At 41.6% G+C, this 22786-nt stretch overlaps 1 protein-coding gene across 1 annotated transcript in view; it reads right to left on the minus strand.

The window, feature by feature from the left end:
- Positions 1 to 223: 223 nt before the first annotated feature.
- peli1b (pellino E3 ubiquitin protein ligase 1b) overlaps positions 224 to 22786 on the minus strand; it is a 29980-nt gene continuing 7417 nt past the window's right edge. The window contains exons 3-8 of the mRNA XM_086045630.1: positions 14199 to 14508; positions 9668 to 9797; positions 8082 to 8183; positions 5271 to 5468; positions 4995 to 5183; positions 224 to 3531 (exon numbers count right to left, since the gene is read on the minus strand). Coding sequence (XP_085901756.1) covers positions 2962 to 3531; positions 4995 to 5183; positions 5271 to 5468; positions 8082 to 8183; positions 9668 to 9797; positions 14199 to 14278 — 1269 coding nt within the window. The 5' untranslated portion in view covers positions 14279 to 14508 and the 3' untranslated portion in view covers positions 224 to 2961. The remainder of the gene's footprint in view (positions 3532 to 4994; positions 5184 to 5270; positions 5469 to 8081; positions 8184 to 9667; positions 9798 to 14198; positions 14509 to 22786) is intronic.

Raw genomic sequence — 22786 nt, forward strand, 5'->3', positions numbered from 1 at the left:
AAGTCTGGGTTTCAAATTAAGGTTTCAAGCAGGGTTAACGTTTCAAATTACGATTTCAAGCCTGAATAACGGTTTATAAGTAAGGTTTCAGACTGGGTTAGGGTTTCAAAGGAGGGCTTTCAGCCCAGGTTAGGGTGTCAAGCCTGTGTTGGTCTTTCAAGACCGGTTTAGGGCTTTAAATTTAAATTTTATTTTTTTCCATGTCCCAAAAACCACACACATGAGGGATTTTTTTTCCACTTTATTGTTTAAAGTTATTAGAAAAACATTCTTTTGCTTTCTTTCACCTTCACAAAAACACATTTACAGGGGGACGAAGAGCACGTGCGTGTCAGGATGATTGACAGGACCGGGAGAAGCCCTTCTTCCATATTTGGGCAAAGGGGCGGGGCAGTGATGAAAAACAGAGTGGAGTGAGTACTGTACGTGTGTACGTGCCACAGGTTTTCTATCTTCGGCTCCCTGAGGTGAGTTCGGGACACTTCGGGGTCGAAGTGTGACGTCAGTGAACACGCAAAGACGCCAGTTGCTTGAATCGTCGGAGAAAGTCTATCAAACCTGAGTCAAACAGTCTGGCCGTTATTGCCGACGTCATTGAGTTGGCGGCCGCTCGCTTAAGAAAACATGACACGGAAATTGCCTCAAGCTCCTTTTTCACGTTGTCGCTGTCCAATAAAAGCACGTAGCTCCATCTTTCTTATTTTTATAATAAACATTTGTTGTTGTTTTTTTTAACGTGTTTATGTTTATTAGATAGCAACACCGTATAAAATACTTAAGATCGTTGCAAAAACCCGGAAGTGGAGGTACCAGTGTCAAATGAGGAAATACAGGTCGCCACATGTCACATAATTCCGTCACCGTGAAATATAATTAGCTACAATAAGGGTGAACGTTCTCTTGAAAAGACCGTTTCAACTTTTGTTACAAGGTTTTGAACCTGGGTTAGGGTTTCAAGTCAGAGTTTGGGTTTCAGACGTGGCTTTGGGTTTACAATTTGGATTTGACGCCTGGATTTAGGTTTCAAATTAGGCTTTGAAGCCAATGTTATGGCTTCAAATGACAAATTTAATCTTGGGTTGGGCTTTCAAATAGCTGTTTCTAACATAAATTAGTTTCAAATTAGGATTTGAAGCCATGATTGGGACTTTTAAATTAGGGTTTAAAGCACCTTATTGGGGTTTTCAACGTACAGTTCCAACAGTCAGGATTCAAACAATGGCTTTAAATCTCAACTTGAAACTAAATGCTCATTTGAAACCAATGTTGTCTTCACGCCCAATTGAAGGCCTGAAGTTTCAACCTCATTTGAAACCCTAACCCAGGGTTAAGTACGAACGTGATGAAAATAATGGATTTTAATTGGAACACTTTCAACTTGTGAGGGCATCAAAATAACTTCTGGATAGAACGTGTACATTCACGGATATACGGTAATGGTTTTCCAACCAATTAACAACACTGGCATTCATAACAGTGGTGACAAAAAACATTTGAAGTCCTGCTCATGTGTGTGATGCTACATGGCTGCGCTGCTTTAAAGGGTTCAGGGGGAGGCGCCACTCAGACGACCCATAATGCTTCAGGAGGTTCAGAAAAGGTATTGCTTTGTCAACGGCTTGGAGAAGCAAACACAGGACAAAACGTTTAAATATGACACACACACAAATGAAAGACCTCGGTAAAGCCTTCAGAACACACAATCGTCAGAGTACAAAGATGAAAGATTGGAAAGCGACGTGATGCTTTGAGGGCCATAAATTAAAGAAAATGAAAGGTTTAAATTAGCTAACAAGACATACAGTGTACAGGGTGTCCCCAAAAAAATCTACATCTTTTATTATTATTTTTTGTTCTTTCAGAAACACTAGAAGATGAAGAAGAAAATTCCGTTTTGTAAACCAATTGTAATGCCTAACAGATCCCTTTAGATGGCAGCGTTACATCGCTTTGGATTTTTTTTTTCATGTTTAGGCACCTCACACTTGAACTGAGTGTCTAGATGTCTGGTAGAAAGAGAGTATGTGTCGCAGTAGGTTGTGAAAAAGTATTTCGCGATTGTGAGAAAAGGTGACCACAGTTCATGACGTGAATGGCGAACGCCGTGTAAAAAAAACACACGACTGTCAACATGAGCCAGGCGGTGCGTCAGCGTCGCTCACAATGTGTTCCATAGTTGTTTATCTGTAAATGAATTATTTTGTTATGAAAAACCCTTTTTCCAGTCTTGTTTTATAGTTGAAGGTGTCAGAAAATCATAAAATATTACCATTAAAGTCACAGTTCTGCTTGACATTGTTTGGGGGTTTTTTTCACAAAAAGCTTGTTTTTACCGCTTTTTGGTCTGATGTTTTGGGTGAAACTAACAACGTTCTATTGCTGATTGCAGAACGCAACATTCTGTGTGTCTTGAAATATCAATCAATACGGGAAACTGCTTTGCAAATGGCTGGCCGTGAAGTGAATGAGTTAAAAAAATATGTTAGAAAAAAAAAACGTTGGTGTTCTTTGGGAATGAATAATTTTGCATTTAAATGGGGAAAGATGAGACAATTTGAGAACCTAAACTTGCTCTCAATGCACCAGTGTCCTGAAACAACGATTTGATGGACATTCAAAAGTTTAGAGAATGTGATATTAAGATTCTAGTGCATTTTAGGCTTATCCTAAACTTTGTGGGAGTGGCCATTTAACGAGTGTGCACGTTTTTGGGGGACACCCTGTAGTACAAGAACGATAAGCCGCACTGTAGCTTTTGGTTTGGGATAAATACTGTCGTTGTTGTCACAATCACAAAGTCTCTCCAGCAGTTTTGCTCAGTGGAAAATATAGAAATATTTGTCTTGAAAAAGGAATACTCAAAAAGGTCACTTAAAAATGAGAGCGAGACAACAACGACGACCAAAAAAAAAAATTAAAATAAAATCAAATAAAAAATAAGCCGTCCGAACCCGGCGTCCTCTAGTCCAGGGGTCCTTGGAAGATGAGTCTGACGAAGCCGCGCTCGCCGCTCAGCTGGTGGGCGCAGAAGGGGCACGCGGCGTGGAAGGTGTGCGTGCCGTGCGGCAGCGGGATCTGACTCCAGAAGGCGGCCGTCTTCTCCGAGCAGACGTGGCCGCAGGGGCCGAAGGCGTGCGTGGGCGGCGCGGCGTCCACGTAGAAGCCGGCCTCGCAGCCCAGCCACAGGGGCACGTAGGGCCCCTTGGCGCGGCACATGGGGCACTCGCGCTGGCGCCCGTCCCGCTCCTCGTGCCGGTTGCCCCAGTCGTGGTAGCCGTGCACGTGGCCGCAGCGCAGGTAGGCCCACGGCTGCTTCTCGTCCGGCGTGTCCTTGCGCCGCATGGAGGGGAAGGCCAGCGTGTTGAAGCCCACGGGGCACTGGGGCCGCGCCGCGTTGATCTCCTGCCGCAGGGCCTCCAGGTGCTTGAGGGTGGGCGTGCGCGACAGGCCCTCGGCCGTGCGCCACAGCAGCGTGGCGCCGCACAGGTCGATCAGCGAGCCGTCCACCAGCTCCTGAGACTCCGCCTCCACCTGCACGCCACAAACACGCCTGTATTCAAGTCGAGTTGCGCTGGAGTACGGGCCAAACGATTAGTCGCCCGTCCCATTTAATCAGCCGATTTCTAGTCGTCAAAAATTACAACATGTAAACGCACCGCATTTCAAAAACATAAACCAAATGGTGGAATGAACTCAAATTGAAACGCTAAAAGATTATAAATCTTTTAAATCTGAAGTTAAGAAATCCCTTCTGGAAAAATACCTACTCTGATCCCCATTATTCATCATTTGTCATTCGATATCATTTCTATGCCAATATTGAAATCGCAAATATTGGATTTATTTTCTAATATCAAACGATGTATGAAATATCCAGAAAAGTGAATTGTCAAAATGTGTACCAACCTCACTAAAAATGTAAGTTTTTCGTTATTTATTTAGTTATTAAATAAGTCCAATTGTTTATTTTACATAAACAGCACGTAGGTATTGTGGCAGGGCTTAGCTTAAAAAAAAAAATCATTTTTACATTGTATGATGACTGAAAAAAAAACTGGCTGATTTTTGGATGGTTTTTTTTTTGGTTGGTTTTTTTTTTTTTACAAATTAACACACTGAAGCATAAGAAAGATCATGACATTCGAACAAACGTTTTTTAAAACTTGGGCCAAGTAAGGCGAAACAAACTACATGACAAAGTATTATAAAACAGTCAAATGTTTGGTGTTTTAACTGACCCAAAAATAACTAATTTTATTCATTATATATTTCTAAAAATAATCGGCCAATTTATCGCTTATCTGAATTTTTTTTCTGCCAAATATCAGGCTTTGGAGCCATCTTGTTGCCAAGGAACTATGTTGTTATGACGTCTCAATTTTTTGCGGAGGAGTCAAATTTGGGGAAAAAAGTTACATGACTGCCTGCATGTAGTTTTCTTAAAAGTACACCAGGGGGCAGTGTTACTTAACATCACACAGTTCTCAGATCTTAAATTAGAGACGTTATAGCCGGAAGTGGATTTTAGTCGGGCCCGCTAATCGGCCCCCACATTTGTGACGTGGCCGCGAGGCGGCCAAATTTCATCTCGGCCTACTCAGTGAAAGGCTCCTTTTTAGGCTAATAATCTATAATAATTTTCATGATAATTTTCACGAATAAGGGCGGGGGTCGAGGCCGGAAGGGTACCCAGGTCAAGGGTGGAGGGTATCGGCCGGACCTGCAAAAAAGGGTCAAGTGCTCAGCTCTGCTAAACACTTCAACATGCAGCTTTTCTGCGTTCGCCATGACAACTTCACAAAATTCTGAAATGTGCGTTTTATTTCTAAACTGAATGCAATTAATTGCCTAGTGAGTAGGTAGAGTAGATTAGACAGTTTGGGTATTAGGTCGGTGTCTAAATTAGAATACTGGATGTAGGTTAGGCTATTTTAGGTAAATAGTTTGGTAGGTTCGGTTAAGCTAGCTTTGGTAGGTGGCCTGCAACCGCTCACCATCTTTCCCCGCTGCTGCGCCGAGCGCGTCTCTCGCAGCGTGAAGACGTTCCCGCACACGGAGATCTCCCGCCACACGCCGGGCCTGGAGTCCTGGCTGAAGCCGTGGCGAGGGTGCATCACCAGCACGCCGTTGGTGGTCAGGCCGTCCATCTGCCCGTCGGCCGTCTTCCACTTAGCAGCTTTCTCCTGAAACGAAAAACAACAACATGCCGAATATTTAAGCGTCGTTGGCCGGCTTTGAGCTTTCCGGACGGCGGCGTCGCGGCTCCTCACCCCGAGGAAGATGTTCTTGGACGAGTCGAAGCCGGCCGCGTAGATGCGGGCGGTGTAAGGCGGCGTTCGCTGGCACATGATGCGGCAGGCGAAGCGGGAGATGGTGCTCTGGACAGTTTGCGTGTCGCCGTTGCTCTGGCTGCCCGCCACCGTGTCCGTCACCACAAAGTCTATCGGGCTCTCGGTGGAACGACCCACCTGTAAAAACAAGGGCCAGGGACCAAAATGTCAACAGTTGTACTGATGAAAGAAGTATTTTTATTTCTTCACTCTTTTTCTTCAACTGTCTTAAATTCTTTTGTTTGTACATGACTTGTACATGTAGTATTTTTAATTATGTGAAGCACATTGAATTACCTTGTGTATAAAAGGCCCTATATAAATAAAGCTGCCTTGCCCTTGCCTTGCCTTATTAGTCAGCATTATGATAAATTAAAAAAAAAAAAAAAACCTCAACCAAACCACTCACTAGAGATGCACTGACACCACTTTTTTTTTTTTTAATCAGACTCATTTGTGTACTCCCCGATACCAAGTACGGATACTTAATAATGCCAACACATCTTGCAATTGTGATGAAAATATGTTTTATTTTTATCACACATAGGCATTTTTGTATAGTATCGGTACCGATAATGGTATCGGTGCATCCCTACCACATATCTAACCTGCCCTAACTAACGTATCTACCTATCAAACTAGCTACCCAAATTAGCCTACTCTATCTACCAAACCAAATAAACCTACCATACCCTAACCTACCTACTAGATTAGCTACCCAAACTATCTTCCTTCCCTATCTTAGCTTAACCTAACTTACTGTAGCTACGCAGCTATCTTAGCTAACTACCCTAGCACATCCCTACCGTTTTACCCTACCTAACCTATCCTACTTACCTACCCAACCTATGTACTGTACTTGCCCATCCAACTACATTCATAATTTAAAGCATTCCCACCTACCTACTAATCTAACCTACCTACCAAAAAATTCCAGATTTTCTTCACATTTCAATTGCCATGTTGGTGCAATGATGTGTCCCAATACTTTTGTCCATATAGCGCACATCTGATTTCAGACTTGCGTGCTATCTTTACAGAACTTTGCAGAAAGTTTCAGACAAAAAAAAAAAATGCTTCCTGTCTTTCTTCCATTATTCCCTTCCTCATCTGTAGTACATCTTTCACGCTTTGTTCTCCCGTCGGCCGCCCTGCAGCTTAACCTCTGACTTCGCTGTGAATATTAAACACGGTTTGGAATTAAAGTTGCATGCGTGACTCCGGCGGAGAAGACATTTGACCTATTTTTTTTTTTTTTTTCTGGGCCGAGCGAGCGAAAGAAGAACGAAATCAAAGACGCTTTCATCTTTGTTCATCTACGTCATTTTTTTAGCTCCATTACGACATTTAGCCGGGGTGCATTCAGGTCGAATGGGAAAATTAGTAAAAAAAAAAAACGAAAACAACAACAACGCAGTCAGAATGTCAAGTGAAGGGCGTCCTCTACATCCCATAATAACACAGACGAGGTTCTCTCTGCTGCCCCTGATAGCGAAATGAATCACACTTAAGTGTTTCACGCTATCATCAAGGTGACGTTAAAAGGCACTTTCGACATTGTTGACAACATTCTGGCGGAGGAGGATTAATTATTAACAATGTTGCATTCAGCATCATTAATAAAAGAGAGCATTTCTAAGTAGCATTCGCAGATATTAATGACACTGGCAGGTACTTAAAAGGTCCGTAAATGTATCGAGTGAGGAACTGCTTTGGCCGAAAGTGTGTGTAAAGATGCGACTAAGTGCCCAAAGAAAACGGGAATTTCAACCTTGGACAGTCCCATCATGACACTTATTGTTTGTGCTTCTGAGGAGGAGGATGACGATGATGATGAGCTTCATGGCAAAATGTAGAAAATGAAGGATTTGTCCAAAAAAAGAGACTTCAAGCTGCTGAAGTTTACCGTCAAACTAAACATCAAACCAAGAGAATTATACGTTGTGTATTTAAAACAACCACAGCGCTTTGCCTTAAAAATGTCTGCTTAGCTTGATGCTATCAAACAATGAGAACGCCATACATGGCCGAACGGATAGCATCAATCTGCCGGTAGCTTTAAGCACCTTTATTAGATATTGGAAAGCAAACGACCATTAACACATACACAGACAATGGAAAAGTACATACAGGCATATTTTCTTTATCATCTGCATAAGAATGCAACTGTGACTGCAGCTTACCGAGTCAGAGTCGTTGTCATTTGTTTCTGCTTGGCTGTATTATACTGCCCCCGGTGGCCAAGTCAGACACTCCAGAAGGAGCAGGAATGAGTTAATCATGGCGGGCAAATGGTTGAATTCTTTACACTCTGTCTAACAATTCTTACTTTTTCATCACATTCTAAGTATTTAATCAATCGTGCTTGATTTTAATTACTTTTATTAAATGTTAGTCACTTTAAATCTAAGGTGACGTCGGGTTCTTCATCTTTAGGCTACAAACTAAAGATGGAAAATGACCACAACTGATGATGTCATCATAATGGACGATAATTCAAATGTGCGTGGACAACTTGCTGTCAAAACACATCCTTGATCCAGATACTCACTAAAATTAATCTTTGGCCCGTATCACACACCTTCAACGATATATTGTGGAAATTAGTTTTGAATTTTATGTGTTTTGATTTTTTTTAAAATGACTTTGCCGCCATCTTGTGGCATCTAAAGGCAATTAAAAATCGTTCTGCATGAGCTTCAATTCTTTGCGGAGTTTCACTATTCACAGCAGCGTGTGTGCGTGTAGTACCTGGAACATGTCGACATTGCTGTCGTGTGTGTACTCCACCACCACCGTCTGGGCTCTGGACAGCGTGTACGAGATGCTGTGCTGGTCTTTGTTGCTGATGGCCTGAAGGGGGCGCAAGACAACACACATTGAAGCCCTCGCATATAACCGGCAGCAAAGGTCCAGCTGCAGTCAAGACAAAAGGAAGGTCAAGCGAGTTCATATCGTCACTTTGTGGTCTGGACAATGAAGCCAAAACGCTCCGGGACCACCCGCAAGACAACCGCTCCTCCAGACATGTGAGATGACCTAAAAGCTGGGCCTCTTCTGCATGTGTGTGTGTGTGTTTTTGTCCACACCAAGTACTGTATATTAGGCACAGATGTCAACACACACACCCTGCGTTTCACCCATCGCACGCTGGAAAACGCTGCGATTCCTCCAAATGATCCGTTTACAATTGCGTTCTTTCTTCTAAACATTTCCCAGTGTTCCATTTCAACGTTATCGTTTTCACCTTAAGTAAACCTGCACTCAGTCTTGGACACACACACGCACTTTGGGGAAAAAGCAAACCTTAAAAAAAGGATGTTGTATATGCCATTTCTTCGGATTTAGAATCTTTTCCTATTGGAAATAATGGAATTGGGCAAAGTGTCGCCATGGTTACATCGTACAGTGTAGTAACTCTACAGTGGCACCGTAAAATAGGAGCTTGATTTGTTATGTGACAAAACTCGTAACGTCTGTCAAATTATCTTTTCCCATTTAAATCTTCCATTCGCCCTCCTCCCCCAAAAAACAACATATTTTGTAACGTCTACAATATTGTACATTATAAAAACAAACAGTAACACATAGAGACGGTCACTTAGTAAGCTAGGGCAGAACAATTGATCACATTCAAATCGACATCGCAACGTAGTCGAAAGCAATTTTCAAATCGCAAGAGCTGCAATTTGGAAAACAAAAACTGCTAATTTAGGTTGGTCGTAGGCTTTCTTTTTTAATATTTGAATTATTTTAAATACATTGGAGAGGAACTTGTAAGAAATAATCGCCTGTTAAATCCCAATTGCGATATTGAGGATTTTTTTCCCCTTTAAATTGAAAAATTAACAATTAGATTAGTTTTCTAAACAATTCAACTCTACAGTAAGACACTCAAGTGTCATTCTTCATAGAGGATAAAGAACATATGCCAGTGAGTACATTGTCTGTCTAAATGAGTTGCTCTGTCCTTTGTGTTCAAGTATTAGTTACTTGAAGGGTCAGAACATTGCATTGCATTTTTTTTGTTAGCATTATGCTAAGCAGTCATTCCTAAGGCAAAGCTATGTGGTTGTTTGTGAAATTCTCTGTTTAACTACCTGCACAACTGCCGCTTCTTGTAAAGTAAGTTGAGTTCACTGCCACCATACAACGCTTATATCAATTTTTTTTTATGACAAGTCAAAGCAAAAAAAAATAAAAAATCAGCCGAAGGACAGCCAGTATCTCGAAAAAGTCCAATATACAAGCAAAAGTGAGCGTTTGTATCTTTGTAAAGGTAGAATACACACTATGTGTGTGTGTGTTGTGTGTATCCGTGTGTGTTAACGTGTCACCTTGGCAGCCTGTGGAGAGCAGGCGACGTGAACCGTGCTGGGTTTGACTCCGTTGGCTTTCGGCCGTTTGCAGAGCGCAAAGCGGCTTTTGCGTCGGCCTCGATCGCCGTTGGGCAAAGAGCCATTGTACCTGCGCACACACGCACAAACACACACAATGGGACATTATCGTCTCAGCAGCTGTATAATAAATACAGTGGAAAAAAAACTAACGCTTCCGTTCCTTGAGAGCACGTACGCACACTCACACGGGCGTTTCTTTTTTTTTTTTTTTTTTTTTTTTTTACTCACTTGACCCAAACTCAACTTACTTTAACGCATCACAAAGTGCAGCTTTAACTTCTCAAAACTCTTAAAGAATAATAAATAACAAATGTTATTTCTGGGGGGCTCACTACAAAGCCAAAAAGCCTTAAAAGTGGTTTACTGCTTCCAAAATATCCCACCTGTCCCATTTTTTTCAGGACCTGCTTTTTCGAATACGGTGGCAGTGGTACGCTCGAAGAGGGTGGAGCTAAACAAGGCGCTGCCTGTTGATTGGTCGCCAGAAATTGAGCATTGTTGCAGTGAATTCATTGTTGGGGGTGTGTTGTTGTGTGTATAGTTTTCGTATCATCCTCCAGTGCGCTTGCTGTTTCATTGTTTCGGTCTCATTTTTATTTGATTTCATTACGATAATGTTTTATTTCTAATGTCAGTTTTTCATTTGTTTTCGTGATCTTTAACTCATTCACCGCCAGACATTTTCGGACCCTCTTTTAGCCTAACGTTTGATAAAATTTGAAGAAAATATAAATAAATTCTTGGGATTGAATGGCTGGAATTTTATTGCTCATGTTCTTGAGTCTGTTGGTTATCCGCCAGTTCTGAAAGCGTTGGGACGGGGGGGGGGGGGGGGGGTGTAAAAATATTCATTCAAATAAAAAAAGAAATAAATAAAAAAAAGTTGTGATATTATTTATTCTTTATTACACATTTTCACCTATTGCGGGCGGTTGTGGAACATATCCCCGCGATAAATAGAGCTTCACCGTGAAGCAGCACTTTTTGCGAGATGAATAATAAAGCGTCGTCAAACGTTTGCTGTTTTGTTTAAGAAACGCTCATTGGAGGAACGCAAGTTGCGGACTTTCCCATAACAAGTCACCCACTGTGTCCCTTGAGCCACATTTAGCCTATATGAAAGCATGCTTTTGTTAATTTGTTTTTTTTGGGGGGGCCGTTACATCATCTCAACAGAAAACCACACACTCTGGGAAAAAAAGAGAAGAAAAAAGCACAACGTGTGCACACCAGTGACTGAATCCTCCCTTGAAACGGCTTCTACGAGGTTTGTTTTGACTCGAGTCAGCTGGAAGTTGGAAAAAACGTTCACCACACCCTCCCTCATCATCATCATCATCATCTTCAGCACGCAACACACACACACACCTTCACGCCAACAGCAACACAATACACTTCCTGTACGTCCGCTAACCTCCTCATCCCAGCGTTCCAACCTCTGACATTACAACATGCGTGTTATTTAACAACACACGTGTACACATGTCGCTCGGTTTCACAGCTGACTCAAACTTTGCTGGTCTAAACCGGTGTTGCCACGCAGATTACCGTGGAAATTTTCCAACGTGGAAAAAGCAGTAAAAGGCGGCTGGCTCCGCTTCTTTAACCTCTCAAGGCTTTTCCACTTTGCTTTGCTGTTTTGTTTTTTTTCCACGACTGCTTTTTTTGGTTCTAGGTCAGGCCGATGTTTTTAGAAGGGTCGTAGCGTTGCATGCGACAGAAAAAACGTCAGAAAGAAGCGGAGGAAAACGTTCGGGGAAATATGCAAGCATTTGAAAGATTTTTTTTTTTCCCGCATAAGTTGTATCACTGTAGTATTCGTGTTGGGTGTGTGACTTTAAGGGGTGTGGCCTAGCGAGTGACATCAGGAGCTGGAATGGAGCTGCCCAGTTTGCCTGCGTGTAAGCCGACTTGGTATAAATGGTGGCTTATAGCAGTCCGTTGAGAGTCTTCTCATATTGTATTTATGTGTTTGACTGTTTGTCCTGTGCAATAATTTAAATAATAAAATTGTTGGGGGACTGTGGCTCTTTTTTTTTTTTTTTTTTTCCACTTCACTTCAAAATTGACCAAAATTGTAACTTAAAAAACTCCTAAGTTGGGGTGCCGGTAAGTCAAGGTACCACTGTATTGAATGATTCGTTACAGATATCGTAAGTAGGCATTTCTTCAAAATGCACCACAGCTGTTTGACCCAATAATAAAATGTTCAAGGTCGTCCACTTCAATGCCTTTCTGTGTCTCTTCCAGTCTCTCCATCTCTGTTGCAACCTGCTGATGACAATCATTTGGCCTGATAGCCCAATATCCTTACTTTTCTTTATTCACATTGGGCGTCGGTCTATTCATCTTCCGAATGGATCTTTGTTGTATGTTTCTACTGGAAAGTTATTCGAATGTGAAAAAAGGTCCACTCCACCCGTCTGCTACTCCCAAGTAGATAAAACATGTGCGCACACGAGTCCAAACGAAGAAGCGCATTAACACATCAAGGAGTGAAGTCTTGACTTGTATGTCTTGTATAAACAAGCGTGGCCTCTCTGGACTGCGTTGTGCTATGTATGCGCGACTCCATATTAGCATAGTAATTGCAGCTACACTTTCATGTATATGCTAATGTATTTTTTTCCCCCCCATATGTATGTATATTTTAGGTATGCTTATATAAGTATATATAATAACCGTGCAGGAATTGATGGTGATTCAAATGTGAATTCGGGTGTAAAAGCGAGTATCCAATATTATGACGTAGCTACTGTATGTGGGAAGTGCCAGTAAGCCAGTTACCAACCAGCTGCTAAACGAAGCTCGAAACGGCCAACCCCACTCTCGTTCGTTGACGCACACGTCACTCACCAGCCGACACCTTTTAAAGCCGCAGACAATCAAAGTCGCAGACACGATAAGTGCACAAAATGACACCTGGCGTGCACTTTTTTTTTTACTGTACATGTTGGCATTGTTGTTTAATAAATGCTAAATTCATTTCTATCTGATCGATTAATCATTGAGATAATCAGAAAAGGTTCCATGAAAAAAATATTTGCCCAAAAACAAGTCTCCCATTTTTTCTTTAAAGAGGCCATCAGGTGGCCATTGCTAATCACTCAGATGGTGGACACTTCACTGTAAAGAATTTGAGTTTTGCAGGCACGGCATGGCGGCAAAGTTGAATAACTTGCCATAAAACACACTCGAGACCTTGTAACATTCCTTTACAGCCTGTACGTATACTTTTAAAGCTTGACATGTGGCTCCTTGCCGAACTCCATACGAAGACATTCTTAACCTTTGAACTCACAGCCATTGTTGTGGTCATGTTTGCGAGCACCGCTGCTACCCACGGGAACCCGGGCTCGAACTGCCCACGCAGCTCGGCGCCGTCCCCGGCGAGCGGCCCTGCCCTGTCGCCATGGCGATGCGCTTCCCATGGTTACGCTTCCCAAACACCGAGCGCGGTCTTGCTCCCGACCTCGTTTTTCAACCCCGGCGGACGCGTTCTCGGTCAAACAACAAAAACAAGGACGCTTCCTGACACGCCGTCGTCTGGGCGGCTTCACTGGGAGGCTCCTGAAAGACGCGTTCCATCTGTGCTGACTTCCTGTGGCGTGCTGAAACACACAGCCACTAATGACGCTGGCTGCGTTTTCACCGCTTTGAACCACAACATGTTGTTGCGTGGTTACAACGAGTTAACACTGACGTTTGGTTATACGGAGAGTTCATAATGTGTATTAGAACCCTAATATTAGCCTATGATCTTAACTGTTATAGTGGTGAAAAAAATATTAAATTGCTTGATAGGACCTTAAAATAGAAAAATAAAAATAAAAATAGTTTTTTTCCCCCTTAGCTTATAGAAAACGCAAATGACACTGGCATTATTCATTTCCCCAGCATTTTAACATGCATCAACTCCCGCAGAAATAATCGTAAATCAAACATTTCAAAATATTTTTTATTTACACATTATGTGAAAGTAAGTGTTTCTTCTCAGAAAAAAAGGTTCCTGAACACAGTGGCTGGTACCAAAGTGTGAGAACTTTTTGGGGTGAGGGGCTCCATACAGTGTGTACCACTTTTCAAGGAATCCCAAATGCCAATGCAAAATAAATACAACGATGACCCCTACTTTTGACCTAATGTGACCTAACCTCATAAAAACTTTTTTAATCAGTAGGAGATTCTTTTTTTTTTATGTGGTTGTGCAAGTGTGCACACTGTCATATAATTGCTTCTATGGCTGTGTTGGGAATTAACCAATCACATTCAAACTCATGTAAAATGGGAGTCAGATTGCACCGGCCACCTTTTAAAGTGCCTTTGATTAACCCCCAAATAAAGTTCTGATGTTCTAGAAGGCTTTTCCGATTCCAAACCACACACCCAAACTACAGATTGTGGACCCCCGGCGATCCGGAGAAACAGAATTTAACCGTAGCGTTTGGTGTAATCGGGGGCTGCTTACCCGAGCACAATAAGCTCTCCATACTTGACTGGCACTTTGATGGAAGTGGTGCAGATGTTCTCCTGCTCGGGGGAGTACATCGGGCTCGGCTGATGGATGGACGTCAGGGCGGGCTGCAGCGGGGGGGGGGGGGGGGGGGGGGGGGGGGGTGAGGGGGGGCGCGCCAGGCAGATAGGAGGAAATGGGACAGGGAGTCGGGGGTGGTGCTGAGCTAAGTGGAACGCAGGGGTGGGAAAGGAGGAGGAAGGGGAAGGGGTCAGCTGAGCCTCAGCTCCAGCCTCTCATGCTTCAGGCGTCCGTCAGTCGTCCCCTGCAAGGGAAGCAGGGACGTTAGCAACAAAATGGTCACCAATGAGTCCAGCTTTTTCGGAGGCGTGCATCAGAAACGGAAAGTGACACCGATTTTCTGTGACTTTGAGACAGCGCAGGTGTTGATGTGGTTTCCTGAGTGGACTCGCTCAGGCTCAAACAAAGTTTTCAGTTGTGCGCAAATTAGAGCAAAGTGTAATGACGCATCCACACTGGAAGTATAGTGGTGCTTTGACTTACAAGTTTGAGTCATGGCCACGCTCAGAACGCATGACACTTGACATGGGAGTCATTAATCAGTTCCAGTGCCCAAAAAACACCAACACAATTTTTTTATGTGTTTTTTAGTACAGAAATAGCACTCTATAGTAATGTACTTAAAAAAAAAAAAAATTAAAAAAACATATAGTTACATAATAACATAATTAAACATTTGATGATAAAACATGATATTAGTCGTTTTATGCAGAGGATGAAGAATAGATGCCTGTAAGCATTGTTGTATGCCTTTTCCACACGCGTTGCTACTGCTTGTGTTCACACTGCAGTTGTTAAAAGGTTTATAATCACCGCAACACCGATGTTAGTTTCATTAACCCGTCTATGGTGTTTTGCATTGTGTGTTAGCATTACGCTAGCGGACCTTCGGGAGAAAAGGTTAATGAAGTTTGGTTAAATACACAAGGTGTAATTAGGACCCAAGTATTGTTTCTGTTGAAATTACTATTATTATTATCGTGTTATTCTTCTTCTCAGTAATCATTTGCATTTTTGAGGGCCTACACATGCACGAAAACTCATCAAACTTTGCACACACATTGGGCCTGGTGAAAATTACGATATTTTAAAGTTGAGTACAAAAAATGGTTCTGTAGCGCTACCTACAGAGGTTTAATGGAGCCCTATCCCGGTATGTTTGACTTAGGACTACGAAAATTGGAAGGCGGGTATAGCACCCCAAGACATACAAAAAGTCTCAAGTAGCCCTACCCTAAAATGTACAGGAAATGAGCTATGAGTATTTGGATGTACAATTTTGGCCCCATTTTTGCACATTTCCACGGGTCATACTCTCTTGCACCCTTTTCCGATCTAGACGGTTAACCCGATTGACTCAACACCTGGGAAAACAACAGAGTAAAAAGTTTCCTTTTTTAACAAGGATGTGACCACATAATTGTCAGAGTTTACTGGAATCATTGTCGATGAACAGTTTTAATGGTCAAACTGTGCATAATGTTACAACGACTGCCTCATTTTTGATGAACACTTAGACCACTGATCTAAATATTGACTCTATGATGTGTCCATTATTCACAAAAAATTCAAATAAAATGTGGAAAAAGACTTTTAAAAAAACCCTCAACTTCAGCCAAAACAGATTTAAGACCACTTTCCTTCTACAATGGGGAAATTCCAGATTATGAATTAATAAACACCTCCATGCCTCATAAACTGAAAAAGTGTGGCTGGCTCTTATTCCAGCGTGTGAACCTTGCGTTGAACAAGAGTTCTATATTTGGCGTGTGGCAATGCCACAGTAGTCAACTATAAATGGATCAATCACATGTGAATGTGGCGAGGGAGGTGAGAAATCACCCGGGGGTTGAGCATATTCACTTCAAATGATCTTCCGTCTTCTCACAGTCTCTCGTTCTTCAAACCTCCAAATGTCACATTGTGCTGCATCACAAGATGAGCCACAAAAAGAAGATTTTTTCCACATGGAAGTGGAAAGTTTACTTTGGGCTGGACTGACTTCCCCTCCACAAGTTTCAATGTGGATAAAAGAACTTGGAATCCTCGCCAAGGCTAATTATTATGATTATTTTTCTTAATCATAAAAAGACAACTTAAATATAGATTTCAAATAAGTTGTTAGTAAAGAATGAAAAAGTTCTTATTTCTTGCCTTCAATGTTTTACTGTAGGCAAATATTTTAACTGCATTTTGAATACATTTTCCGTGCTTCTATGTTGTTGTTTATTTTTTCTTTTTTTTTTTACAATTTCTAATTGAAAAAAAGATTCTTATTTTAAAAATCGTTGTCATTTACTAATGATTTCTATTATTTTGAAGATATATAAAAGGACAAAATAATTTTAGACTTCTAAACTCCGATGATGATGATGATGATGATGATAGTGTATAAGAAGCCGCATGGGAATCTGCAAAAAAAAAAAAAAGTAACGTTAATTATACGAGTGCATATTGTGTGGGCATGTGCTTGTGTGTGCACACACCCTTGACCTCATTGTGACACGCAGCTCGCTGCTTAGTGACACCAGCACACAAACACACACACACACACACACACAGCGGTACAACAAAAGAGAAAGGCAAGAGACTTTGCAGGCGAGCAAGATCAGCACCCTGATGACAGCCACAAAAGCCACTTGACACCCGCCAAAGCGACACTTGGCCAATGTGGAACGTCCGTCTAGTTTGAGCTTATTATATGTATTTTATATTTTACCGGCTATTTTTAATCCTATTCTTAGGTCTCGGTGAAACGAAGCACATCTGAAATACAACCACCAAAACGAGAAATGCATGGTCAACTAAAATGTGGACCACTGCGCAACCTTTGGTTGTTATACACTATACAGAATATGTATATTATTTTGACAGCATCAAAGTTGCTAATAATTTCAACTCAAATGAGAGAAGACTCCTGTCTTGTCTTGTCTCAATTGTGCGGATCTATTTTTAGCAATACGGCACAGTCAAGACATTATTTATTCTAGTGTATCCACCCCGAAACTGGAAAGGCAAACCAACCACACGCCAGTATAAATAAAATCAGCGATACTCACTGCTCGAGTAACCCACGTTAAATGTATAAATGTGCTGAATTTGAATGTGTTCCAACTGAGACTGTGACCTGTTTTCTGCGCCCAAAAAAAAAAAAAAAAAAAAAAACGACACAAAAAAGCAATGTCATCAAGAAGTTTGTTCCTTAATTATTCGGACTGTAGGACTCTGTAATGCCCTTTCCGAGGAAATTCGATTTGCTAGCTCTGTGGAATCTTGACTTCAAACTTATTTCTACACTCTTGCATTTGGTTAAAGCACTGCTAGTTTGCAAGTACCGGTAGTCTCTTGTCCCGGCCTCACCCCCTAAAAATCTGGATTTTGGCCTGTTTTATTGCCCCTTCTCCTTGTTTCACGAAAGTATTAATCCATCCTTTTTTTTCGATTGCTTTTCTTCATTAGGAGTCGCGGGCGAGCTGGGGCCTATCGCTGCCGATTGTGGAAAAGAAGTGAGTGCACTCACATTGACACCCAAGGACAGAGTTTTTAATGAGCCTTGGAAACTAACAAACATGTTTTTGGGTTGTGGTTAATTCATTTTCTTGTTTGTTAAATTTGTTTTTTTTTCTTGTTTTCCGCAAAAAATGTGTTTTTTTTTTTTTTTTTAAATGACAGAGGCAATGACGCAATCAGGTTAACGAAAAAAAACAAAAAAGAAAAAAAACATTTTGAGGATATAAGATATTAAAATCTAGGAGATAAAAAAATCATCTGTCATCTGCTTTTCTGCTTTGGATATGTGACACGTCAACATGATTGCTAGATATTAACAGCAGGTCAACGTGACAAACCAAACGTGGTCTCTGACCTTTGTCGTATGTTGAAGGTCATTTGCGACATTCACCACATCCTCAAACGTTCAAAAGGCTTTCGGCCATTTTGCGCCTTTTATGATTCCCTCGACATCCTGCCTGGTTTGATGAACACCTCAGCCCCGCAGTGCCACTAAAGAGCAGCAGGAACTCACACACGAACTTCACGTTTCGTCTTCACGCTTCGCACAACAACAAAGACTTGGGTCGACTGCATGTGAAAAGATGCCTGCTGAGATGCTTTTCACATGACACTGAGGAACGCTGACATCAAACGAAAAATGATTGAGATTAGTCATTGAGAGAATTCACACTTCACACAGTCTTGTTCACATTTCGCAACATTTATCTGAGACTCTTTTGTGGAATTCACAAAAGAAGTACGATGATATCAATGTGGCGTCTCGACTTATGCTACTTTGTTTCTCCTGCATATATTTCCAAATCGACAAAAGATGATTCGGCATACTCATGTTGTAGTATTGGACGGTAAAAAGGTAGAAGTGCAACTATGCCCTGTCTGCCATCTAGTGGCGAATGGAGATATTACAACTTAAAACTGCAGTCGATACATAATTGCAATTCGGCACTGGCAAATTCGCATATTCGCTGATTTTTAAAAAAATATTTCCCCAATATTTTTAAATTAATTTTTTTCCGGTTCTTCCATAATTTTTTTCTCCATTTGTACGTTGTCGTGGAAAACGTACAATGAATGTTTGTCAGTGTTCTTGGGAGAAATTTTGGATTAAAAAAAAAGGTGTTTTTATAAATATATATATATATATATATATATATATATATATATATATATATATATATATATATATATATATATATATATATATATATATATATATATATATATATATATATATATATAATTTTTTGGGAGTCGCAGGCCGCCAGTTGCTCATCCCTAGCATATAGAGTCCGATTTTTTTCCCCAATTTTTTTTCATTATTACATTTTGGGGAGGGGGGGAACGAAGCTACTGTTCTGACGTTCTAGCGACTACTTTTCAAAAAAGCAACAAGCGACTTAAGTCCCCACTTTGAAACAGACAACGTGAGCGGGATCATTTTTTTCCCCTTATTTCCGTATGACAACAAATGAGACGAGTGGCGAAGTCAAGTCATCGCGCCAATCTATAAGTTGCAAAACCAGCTATTTATTGACATTGTGGATACGTCTGACCTCGGTTATGTACTTTCGATTTGATTACCGTATGTTAAATCATTGAACATTTACAATGTTCATCTATTCACAATCACGTTTGCGCACGTTTTGACTAAAGGGACAAAAGGAGCAGGGAGGGGGGAAAAAAAAAAAAAAAAAGCAACCCACAATATTTACACAGCATTGAAGATAAAGATTTAAGTTGGCAGAACATCTTGTTTTTGTGGGTGAATATAATCCAATTATATAATGAATTATCCTTGCTTGGTGAGCCTATTGTGCCGTTTCAACTCCCATGCTTTGTTTTGACTTTCAAAGACAGCTACTGGTACAATAGTACTTCTATAGGCAACAAGGAGCCGCTAAGTGGTACCAGTCAGCTGATCCACTTGGTCAAATGGGCGTAACAACAACTTCTTTTATCCAAGCCTGGAATTACGTGCACCCATTTGGCCTGTGTCCTGTTCTGCAAAGCTGATTAAGTCTTTTAAAGCCTCGCGAAGCCTTCAAGGAAAAAGCTACTAGCACAGCTGATCAACTCAAGACCCATGTTTATTTTATTTTATTTATTTATTTTTTTTTTATAAACATTCTGCTTTCCGATTAGATTAGGATATTTATGGTCTGATCATTTGTGCTCAGCGGGGGAAATAAAACAATAACACCCGATTGTTGTTTCCTTGTCGACATAATAAGGAAGTGTTTAATTCCACGGCAACATGAGCAAACGGCTTTCAAGACGACCGACCGTTCTGGACAAATCACTCGTTGTCGAACCTCACATTTTTCTTTAAAAAATAATGAAATAAAGAAATAAAAATAAAACACGTGGAGCTCATGGGGCGCCTCACTTCTTCCCACAAACGATGTCAAAATTCTGAACAAAAGGGGGAAACATCCCGTTAATGGTTTCCAGACACCGTGACAATAAAAGTCAGAGAGGAGACTTGAGGGCAGCGGAAAATGGAAGCCACAATGCGGGAAATTAATGTAGCGAGAATCACAGCGGTCAGACGGATAAGACATGCATTATCAATACAGGACAAGCCCGAGCACATCCGAGAATTTGAGCTGCAGTTTGGGGAAAGGAGATAATGTAGTCTGGGACAGAAATGTACGTGGCGGGCAGTTACAGCGATCCAGTAGAACTCAAGACGGAAGTGAAAAATCGATTTAGAAGACCTTTTCTGGAGGACCAGAAGGGAGCCAGGTGGAAGGCAATCACAAAGTCAACATTGCCAAAGACGTGGTGCAAATTTATGGCTGTGGAAGAAGAAGACGGGTGTGTTATGTAAGTCCCAACACTTATGTCCAGGAACATTCCCAGGAAATGCTTGGAGCCAGACAGGCTAAAGTGATAGCATGCACACAGGAAGTCCCTATTCCCTGCCCACTTTTAGACAGGACACACTTCTTTCATGCTCCTTGCTCCCTGGAGGATCACGCTATATATGTATGCGTGTGTGTGTGTGTGTGTGTGTGTGTAGTCCTCTTAATACAAAGAAAAACCACAAACATAAGAGATCACCCTTTGTCATTTTGTCTAAATTCCTTTAGTGTCAACGTCCTGTAAAAACAGCACAATGGCAGGCAAATTTGCCACGTAATTGTACTATGCTCCGGTTGCGTTACGTGGAGGTGTCGGTGTGCGATTTGTGATTGGGTGAAAAACAACATTAAGTATTCATTTTCCCAATTAACTCATTCACTGCCATTGACGTATTTATTTGTCTTTTCACAGTCCAGCCATTCAATCCCAGAAATTTATTTTTGATCTTTTTTTTCAAATTTTTTCAAACGTTAGAGTAAAAGAGGGTCTGAAAATGTCTGGCAGTGAATTAAAATGACCTCCCATTGGATGTTAGGCAAGCCCCCTCTCTACCGACTTTTAAAATCCGGTTGAAGACACATTTGTAATCTCTGGCTTTTGATCAGACCTGAAATTTTCGGCTCTTTTCCGGTGTCTATTGTATATCGTGTTTTATGTTGATTTATTGATTCCATTTTGTTGTATCCTGTTGTAAATTGCTTTGTTACAGCTCTAGCTGTTATGAAATGCGCTATGTGAATACAATTGTATTGTATTGTATCCATGTTGTTAAAATTCTGCCATTCTTTTGTCTTTTAATTGCTCCACGGGGATGGATGAAATTTTCTGTGAGTCCTCCTGCATTTCTGGTGGCGCCACTCTTCTGTATAAACGACACCAGACAGTATGAGAGCCGTAACAGCGGCGGGACGGCGGCTTGTGTGTAAGGTTATCCGACAGCGGTGCGAAATCTAAAACCCGACACTTACTTCTCCCACCCTGTTGTGTTGAAAGCGTTTGTCTCGACAACTATTTTGATGCTCTGTCGCTCTGTGAAAGTGATCTTGACTGGATTCTGTATAAAAAAAAAAAAAACGAAATCCACAATGCCAAAGCTCTGTGTGAAAGAGACTGGCAGACTGAACTTGTCTTTCCGGAGACTTGACTAAGTCCTCCACCCCCAGATGCACTTCACTGACTTTTGAACAAGCGTTGCCACAACAATGCTCGTCAGCTCTAAACAGCGAGGCACGAAATATGCAACGGGGGGTCAGGAGGAGGACTTGAGCATTAGGCACAGGGTGTGGAATGTAAACGCGCTTGAAAACACATGCGAGCGCAGGCGAGACCACCAACCACTGCATGGCCAAGTTTGACCACACCTGTCTGATTGATTTCAGATTTTTTTTTTTCTTTTTTAAATGACTCATTTCACTTCAAAAGCATGCGAAATGCATCGCCCCCCCCCCCCCCCCCATCCAGCCCTCCCCCTCCAGATGATGACGGCACGATCAATGCCACTCACCCCTGACTGCGCCTAAACAAGCAGACGGGAACAGGAGTCGGAAGCTTTGGCGCCAAATTCCCGCTGAGAATGAAATTGACTCATCGACACCAGCAAGAAGTTGCTGAGTGCAGGCTGTGAGACAACATGGCAGCTCTAGCAGCTTGGTCCAAGAATACAAGGTCCCCCAGATTCAGCCTTGACCTTCCTGACGACTCTGGAAACAGGACTCTTGAGTCATATTTGTCCTGGCCGCTTGTTGCTAGGCAGACTTCACAGGGCTCAATTGTAATTGGCCCAATGAAAAAATGGTTCTATGCCAAAATCACTCATGTTTTTCAGATCAACGTTAAGCAGCTATTGCTCTGGAATGCTCTGCCGAGGGGTACGTTTGAATTACGCGTTTAAAAGCGTCAGCTTGACAGATGCCACATCTGCTGCGTGGGTGGCGTACCGTGACACATGGTGGACTCAGTCATAGTCCAGTAAAGTTAATTACAAACTAAGGCCCAATCAATATGAATTGTTTTGAGGAAGAGGCCGATTGTGACATTTGGTTAAAAAAAAATCTGAAATCCAATTAGTCAGACAATTTATTAAAGAAGTGTATGAGGAATAAAAGAGCTTCTATTTTTATCCTTTAACATTTACAAAAAAATAA

Source organism: Filicampus tigris, chromosome 11, assembly GCF_054856515.1.
Source record: "Filicampus tigris isolate MCC_2025a chromosome 11, RoL_Ftig_1.0, whole genome shotgun sequence".
Lineage (NCBI taxonomy): Eukaryota > Metazoa > Chordata > Actinopteri > Syngnathiformes > Syngnathidae > Filicampus > Filicampus tigris.